This window comes from Crocodylus porosus, unplaced genomic scaffold (assembly GCF_001723895.1).
Source record: "Crocodylus porosus isolate Cpor-Errol unplaced genomic scaffold, CroPor_comp1, whole genome shotgun sequence".
Lineage (NCBI taxonomy): Eukaryota > Metazoa > Chordata > Crocodylia > Crocodylidae > Crocodylus > Crocodylus porosus.
The window spans coordinates 11713029-11721616 of NW_017728928.1; the positions used below are offsets into that span (position 1 = coordinate 11713029).

The 8588-nt window shown below is 48.2% G+C and overlaps 1 protein-coding gene across 1 annotated transcript in view; it reads left to right on the top strand.

Annotated features, from left to right (window-relative positions):
- The window catches only part of LOC109315238 (E3 ubiquitin/ISG15 ligase TRIM25-like), a 13245-nt gene extending 4882 nt beyond the window's left edge, over window positions 1-8363 (top strand). Inside the window, exons 4-6 of the mRNA XM_019542834.1 lie at window positions 2006-2168; window positions 3509-3571; window positions 7785-8363. Of these exons, the coding sequence (XP_019398379.1) occupies window positions 2006-2168; window positions 3509-3571; window positions 7785-8320 (762 nt within the window). The 3' untranslated portion in view covers window positions 8321-8363. The remainder of the gene's footprint in view (window positions 1-2005; window positions 2169-3508; window positions 3572-7784) is intronic.
- The last annotated feature ends 225 nt before the right edge of the window (window positions 8364-8588 follow it).

Below are 8588 nucleotides of genomic sequence, written 5' to 3' on the forward strand. Positions count from 1 at the left end.
GCGTGCCCATCCGTGTCATGCCTCTGGTAGGCTGGCTACGGCTTGATAGCTGGTTGGCTCTTTTTATAGCTGGAAAGTCATTTTCAAACTGAGTGATAATTAGTTTGCACCTGTGGTCTATCTACATTTATTATGCATTTAACCAAATCAACTGTTCAATAATCACTTTGCGCTTGTAGCCAGTCTTACTTTGCATGTGTGGCTGGTCTAAATTCATTGCACAGTTAGCCAGTTAATTGCGTAATATGCAACATGTAGCAAGGGCCCATGCCTCCACAGCCATCTGCGCTTTTTGGAATGGTCTATTCAACTTCCAGGAGGGGTCTGCCCTGAACCGGACATCTAGAGCAGGAGTGACCAAGATATTGCCTGTGGGCCAGACAAGTTGGACACCACTGGTCTGTACCACCAGCCATTGTCATAGGTTACACTCCTCCTCATGCAGATGCAGATTGCTGTTTTGGGTCCACGTCTGTTAGGCTCAGCGTGCTCTGAACCCTTGGAGTCCAAACCCAAGCACTTCCCTGGGCTGGAATATCTAAGCTCACTCTTAGGGTGCTGACCCGAGGTCTAATTGCCCGGCTCATGGAGCTCATACTCCCCCCTTCCAGGGTCCCCAAAGAATTGAAACCTGTGCTCTCTGAGCTCCACACTGGACCAATTTGATGCTTCCAGGGCACATAGTAGGTGTGAGCCTACACACCTACCAGCCTTTACATCACCTTTTGAAAACACCATTGCTCTTTACTTAGCAGCACAAGAGTTGTGTGGATTAGATAAAAGCACTAACCTCAGCGTGTCTTTCCCCACAACTCAAGAGCATTCTTTGGGCTGAGCACAGGGTCCTCTGGACTCGTCTAGAATTACCTTATGTCTGACCTCTGTTTTTCCTGAAGCTAAACTATCCTGCCCTACCTCTATTGTGAAAGCGCACTCATTTCTGCCCCTCTTCAGTAAGCTTCCTGTGACAACTTTCAAATCTTTTCTTGGGAGTCCCTTCCCACCCCCCCCCCCATCTCTCCCTTGTTACCTGTGGGCCACCTCTATAATTGAATTCATCCCAATGAACCAGCCCCATAGCTAGCAACCAACAGCCCCTCAGTGCAGTGAGCAGAACTAGGCCAGCTTCCAAACCGGAAGGCTTTCCATTTGTATTTGAAGAACCTTGCGGTTTTCAATAAATCTGTCTGGAAAGAAATGAGACTCACTCCCCAAATCAAGTCTAAACAACCTTCCTTTGTGAGACATCCATTCTGCCCTAATTGCAACAGCCCCAATTGCAACAGACTGCAGTTCCTGGATTGCATGCTTGTTTCTGGCAGGAAGCCTATGCTGAAAAAAATAAGTAAACACTGCAGCAAAATGCAGAGAGTCAGTTTAGAGAATTGGCTTTGAGGTAGATGGAGAAGAAGCCTGTCCTGGCTCTTAGGAGATAGCAACATTTGGCATCATCTCAAACATACAAGTACCATAAAGTCCACCCTCTGCAGAGGACCATTAAAGTCAAAGTCAGTGTAATTTAAGCAACGGTTAGGCTTCCCCAGCCTGCTCTTTGCACACGGGAGAAGTCAGCCACCTGCCAACACCCCGGCTCGCACTGTTCAAATACCGTGCCACATTCTTTTGCATATAACATTGCAGGAGTTTCCAGTCCCCTTTCATAGCTTTTCTAGGAACTAGAGTGCCTTGAGTATGCAGCAACAATGGCCTCTCAAATATCTAGATATATTTAAACCTCAGATGTCGTTTCACAACCATAACTTCGACCTTCTCTCCCCATACAAGCACACGGCTGCTCTTTCCTCCGTGCTGAATCCCGAGAGCTGGAGAAACGTATTATGGGCCAGATTCTGACACAGGAACGCAGACTTTGTAGTTCCCACCTCCGCAAGAAGCACCGCCTCACCGTGGAGTACGCTGTCATTTAGTAGGAGGACATCAGAATCTGGCCCAGTGGCATCAACAGTGAATGGCAATAGCTCCCCAAATGGTCTCTGCCTCACAGGAATTCCCAAAACTGAAGCAGCTGGGAGCCTGCCCAGAGCCAGTGGTCAGCCTGAAGTGTGAGGAGTCCTCGAGTTTCACGGGCGTCAAGCAGATGCTGAGTGATCTGAAGGCCCAGCTAGCAGTGGTTGCTCTCCACTTTGTCGATAAAATCCTTAAGACAGGTGAGTGAGCTGCTTTTGCTGAGAGTGTTTTTACCCCCAAAGGGCCTTCCTGAGCTGCAGCCCCAGGTCCCAGCTCCTCTGGAAGTACTGGGAAGACAGGACAGTGCTGGCATTGGTAGGTACTTTTTTTAGCAACTGATATGGGGAATGCCATCGAGGATGCTATCACCAGGTTTTCAGTGGGTAGTTGTCTTCTGCCATTGACTGCAGAGGACGTCTCCATTCTGGAGGAGCCCCCATGTCCTCCCCCGAGCCCCTCCTTCCTTGCAGAACAGCTAAGACCAGCTGGTCTCAGTTACATAAATGTCTCCCTCGGTGCTGCTCTGCAAGGGAGTGCAAACACATAATGGTGCATTTGGCACCAGCCACCTTCTACCGAGAGTCCAAGCCAAGACCTTTCATGGATCAAGAGACCGGTTCAGGTGCCTTATCAACCTTCTCTGGAACAGCACGGCTTCCGAGCCACCAGTCAGCGTTGAACAAGTTCATGCCCCACCATATCATGGATCCCGTCTCACAGAGGCTAACCTCCCACTCCCCTCACTGGCCTTGGTCAAGGAGGTAACCTAACTTGTGACTTCTCATCTCAGGAATACTGTTCCTACACCACATCCTATTATCTCAGGGCAGTGGCATCCTCACCCCACCCCCAGCCTCCCATACCTACATTCCCATTCACAATATTAAATCACCTACACCTTCCCATGAAGTGTCTAGATTACAGCACTAAACGGGAATGAGAGGAGGGATCCCTTGGACAGTCTGGACTGTGCCTCCACTTCGACCACCAGGCCTCAACTGGCACAAATCCACATAGCTCCATTTACCGCCGTGCATCCATGACAATTTACACCCCATCCCACTACCTTTATGCACCATCCTCCAGTGGCCATCAACTGACTTGCATGTTGCTACAATCATACAAGTGAGAGCTGGACAAAGGAACTTCATGATGTTCCAGCTTAAATCCAAATCCAAAACTCAATATTACCTCCAAATTGTTCCCCTTCCTTTTCTACCACTAAGCGATGCATCACATCTGACGGGGCTTGGAGATGCTGTTTAAAAAGCTGTTCTTGAGGTATTTCTGTATTTGGGAATTCAGTCCTGGCCAGGAACATGCATGCAGAAATGGGGCATGAATGGAAAGCAAGGCACTTCAGCTAACATTTTTGAACCCCGTGTAGAACATTTTGCTTTGATAATTAGACAAAATTCAAGATGGAAGGAGAGATTCTGGGGCCTCCTCTCCAATTCCAGTCCACACATTTGTTTGACAGCTCACCCACCCTCGTTTTCCAGAAGCTGAATGAACAGCTTCTGTGTCTTTCATTTTACAGGCATCACCATGCAGCCCTATGAGGTGATACCACCCAATATGGACAGGAAGACCCTCCTGAAGTGTAGGTCCTGGCTACATTTCTTGGCTTTCTTTTCTCCAGTCTCTGTGCCCTGATTTCAGGGAAAGGTCTAGTCCAGGGGTAGGCACGGGTGCCAGAGTGTGGCACTCAAAAGCATTTTGCTTGGCACGCATCTTGGGGCAGGTAGCAGGGAAGGGGCCAGGGCTGCGCTGCCACAAGGATCGGGCCCCTCGTGGTTCCCCTGCCATGCGGCCTTGGCACAGAAACATCTTACAAACCGAGGTTGCAGGTGTTTTTAGCTCTATGCCTATAAACATTGCCAACCCTGGTCTAGTCTAACTGGTGGAGATGGCAAGGTCCTTGATGGAAGGAACTCAGCAAGCTGAAATCGTCAAAGCCCCGGGAAGGACAGAAGAGCATGAGGAATGTGTTTTACTGCTAAGGGAATGGGAGGCGGGAAGAGCAGCACGTACCACCCTGCCCAAGGTGAACCCTAGAGGAGCCTAGTAGGCAGACTCCATGAGTAGCACTAAAGGTTTCCCTCTGCACAAACACAATGCTGAATGCTGTGCAAATCATCGCTGGCCCAGGGAGCTCGCAGCGTAAACACACAGTCCCAACGATGCAGTCAGTGAGGGGAGGGTTGCAATTACCTTACCTTTGGGTTGAACTGGACGTCAAGCGACGCACGGTCAAGGGGCAGCGGATCAGGCCCTACGAAGAGAGGCTGAAGGGCCTGAACTTATTCAGCCTCCACAAGAGCAGGCTGAGAAGAGATCCGGTAGCCTTTTACAAACTCACCAGAGGGGGCCAGCGGAAATTGGGGGAGGCTCTGTTCCCTCGGGCACTACCTGGGGTTGCTAGGAATAATGGCCACAAATTGGGAGAGAGAGGGTTCAGGCTGGACTTGAGGAGACATTACTTCGCAGTTCGGGCTGCCAGGCTCTGGAACGGGCTCCCAAGTGAGGTGGTGCTTGCTCCTACCTTGGGGGTCTTCAAGAGGAGGCTGGATAGCTATTTGGCTGGGGTGACATGATCCTGGTGCCCGTTCCTGCCGGAGGCAGGGGGTCAGACCTGATGATCTGCTTAGGTCCCTTCTGAACCTAAGCACTATGAAACTATGACTGAGAGCTTCCAACCTCAAGTACATCACTGAGCCTCAGGTTTATTCATTGTACAGCGGAGACCACAACTACAGAGAAAGGACATGAGACCGCTTTAGTAAGTGTCTGTAAAGAGCCCAGGAACTCAGATAAACACTATATACGTTCTAGGTGTTATTAAATGCTAGCTTGGGTATCTGGCAGGGGAGTGGCTACACATGTGAACATTTTCATGTGCATCAGGGGTTTGATAGTGGTAGAAATCATGCTGTGCTGTTCAATCTTAACAGGGCATCTCTAGCAGGCTAACTACACATAATACCTGCCTGTCTGTATCTAGAGTCCTTATGGGAAAATCCACTGATCCCCTTGGAAGATAGGTCTCCTGTGGAGAAGGTATCTAACAATCACATAGCCCATCTACCAAACACTTTGCTACCAGGCACCTATTTCACACTTTAACAACAACCCCCCCTACACACGCACACACCTCCTGCCCTACCCTTCCTCCCAACTTCCCCCCTGGGCCCCAAATTGTACTAGGGACCAAACCAACCCCAAGACAAAAGAAGGTACAAGCCCCGTCTCTCAGTCTCATTAGCATTGTAGCAATGACTCTCGCTGCCTGTCTGAAGCAGCAGGTAGCTTGCAGAGCTATTTACCAGCAGTGCCAAGCGTAAATTAACTTCTCAATAAAGTAAAGGCTACCTCTTTAACAACAGTAAGCTACAGGTCAGGTGCTTTAGGATACAAAGGATGCAGCCAGGTCTTGTTCAGCCCCAAAAGTTTTGGAAAGAGAGTTTTCCAGAAACATAAAGACAAGTTTATGAGTTGCTTTTCAAATCCCAATAGAAGATTATCCATGTGTTTTGGAACCCAAATGCTGCCCCGTTCCCAAACACCTTCAGACTGAAGTCCATCTCAAGCTGCCTGTGAACACATGAAGCTGATGACTGGCTGTGCCAAAAGAAAGGCAAAATACTTACATACACTACGTATTAGTAAGGGCACATGCATTATATTTCCAAGCTTTCCCTCGTCAAGATCTACAAGCAGAGATAGTGTTGCATTGGTAAGAAATCATGAGACGCTTGTACGTGTTATGTTGTGTTAAAAGCGGGCCTCATCTTAAAATAGGTCTGCAACATTTAAGAGACTAATTATTTCAATTAAATTCTATTACTTGTGCCTGTAATAAAAAACAGCCCAACCACTTGATCTGTGGGCATCATAATTTAACAGAATAATTATTTCATTTTGAACCTGCAGTGGTAAACTGCCTGACGAACTCAATGCTGGTTTTAGGCTTATATAAAAAAATGTCGCCTTCTGGATTCAGAACCAAGGAAATCAGTCCCTTTTTTTGAACTGGCTAGAAGTCTGAAATTGCAAGACAAGACTGTTGTTGACCTATTTGTCAAGGATGTTATGGTCTTAACTGGCCTCAACAGGGCATACCATATCTTAAAAAGAGATGTTAATGAAAAAAAGCAATGACTTAAGGAAGTCTGGCTGGCGAGCCAGAAAGAATTTAGTTCGTTTTAAAACCAAATTACTTTTCTCTATTTGAAACTCAGTCAAAAAGGAAATGGTTGTCCTATATATCAGAATTGGGGTTTTTTGGATAGGGAAGAGACATGCATGCGCACACATCCCCACACCCTCCTTCCCTTGTATTTTCTGTAACCTAAACTTTGCAGCACCTTACTGGAAAATAAAGTGAACTAGAGTTATTTGTGAGTGACCGGGTTCAATGGAAAAAGTTAGCAAGCAGCACAATAGTGATAATCATGGCATGAGAGGGACTGCATCCGGCTTTGTACTTAACTGATAATACTTAACCTTAAATGACTGCAGTGGAAGATGACTGCCATTTCCATCTGGCCGCTGATTTTTAATCACCCAAAACTTCCTGAAACTTTCACTTTTCAGATTAGCGTTCTTCTCCAGTCCTCCTCCCCTCCTTCAAGATTTGGAGTACAAATGGGGTGGGGGGGGGGGAAGGGAGAAAATACTTATTTTAAATTCTCTTACAGCCTTTTTTTTTTTTTTTTGAGCAATGCTACAACCAGCCTAGCTGAGGATGGAAATTGAGATTTGAATGGCTGGTGTCCTCAGAGAGAAGTTCCTTTGAGCGCTTCAGTGAAAATTGGCTTGATTTTGACCCCAAATTATCATGTCTAGCATGCACCTATGCCTTATAGATGGAGTAGCTAAGCTGCTGATGGATCAGCTCATACCTGCACTCCATAATTTCAGCTGGAATGGGACCAGCCCCAGAGTGCAGCTCAGGAAAGTGAGCCTTATGCAGGTGCAGCTAACCTAGTAAAGCAGCAACCACCATGCTGAAGGTGTGCAAGCTTTAACCAGTGGCTGGCAGCTGCTTCAAGTTTGCAGGCGAGAACTCTGCTGGGATTCACTTTAAGGCTCCTGCAGTCTTGGAGAAGGGCCATCCTGGACACCTGCTGAGCTGTACAGCAGGCAGGCTTCCTTCTGCAGATGGCCCGAAATACCTGGGACAAGCTTCCTAGTGGCGGTTACCCAAATAGCTTCAGGTTACACATATGGAACTTACATCTGTAACAAGGCACTATCATGCCATTGGAAGGCGTTTCTTCCACACACTCCCCGCTCCACCCTATTGTTTCCCTTTTCATTAAAAGCCAAGAAGACTTTCAGAAGTAGATGCCTCCTTGCACATGCTAAATTCTAGCTATGTAATCATGGGTCATTTCTCAAATGCAGTATGACACCATACACTTGGCACAGCCCTGGATGCATGAGCGGCCTTCTCAACTATGAAGGGTTTGACCTACACAGCATAATACATTATGGGTACAACCCAAGAGCAGCAATAATCCTCAGGGGTGATGGTAGATTTACAGTATTGTCTAGGACCCCACTGTACTTGAAACAAAGATGACTTCCTCCAACCCAGTAAGAGACCACAGATGGGCACAGACAGACTGAGGAGCACAAGGAAGGGGAGACAATACGGTACAATTCATTCAAGTGGCATTTCACAGAGTTCCTCATCCTTCACTTGGGACTAAACCAGCTGTCTCCTGGGCTCCTCCCTTCGCCACTCAACCTCCTTGGGTTCATGTTTCCCTTTGCGTGCCCTGACCCACATCTCCTCCTTCCTCTTGCAGACTATTGCAACCTGAACTTTGACCCCAACACCGTCAGCGAAGAGCTGCTGTTGTTCAAGGAGACCCACTCAGTGCTGAACATCGGCATCATGCTGGAGTCCTCCTCCATGCCCTGCCAAGGGTTCAACCACTGGCCACAGGTCTTGTGCACCCCGAGTTTGTGCGGAGGCTGCCACTACTGGGAGGTTGAGGTCTCAGATTCGTGGCTCTGCTTGGGAGCCACCTACAGTTATGCGCACAGGACCGGGAAGAACTACATCTACTTGATAGGCAGGAACAGCACCTCATGGTGCTTGGAGTGGGACTCGCTCAAATTCTCCGTCTGGCACAACAACATCCAGACGGTGGTGAAGGGCAGCTATTACCAAACTGTCGGGATCTTCCTAGACTATGCTGCTGGCTCCCTGACTTTCTATGGGGTCACCAACACCGTGAACCTCATCTATCACTTCCTGACCACGTTCACAGAACCACTGTACCCCGCTGCCATGGTGAGTGGCGGAGGTTCACTTTTCCTGAGGCAGCACCCAAAGTAGGAGCAGACTTGCTGCCTGGAGCTCACGGGGGCTCTTGGTTGCCAATAAAATTTGTTTCTAGCCGATTGCTGGCCAAGCTGGGTTTTTAATTCATGACTACAGCATTAATGGTGTTTACACTCGATTCTCCCCTGGGAGAACGGGATCCGCCACTCAGGGGTGGGGAGGAAGGGGTCTTCCACCTGTTCAATCTGGCTTCCTGCGTCGTCTCTGCCTGGTGTCCTTTTCAGCTTTGTAATACAAGACTAGGCGGCAGGCCTTCTAGCAT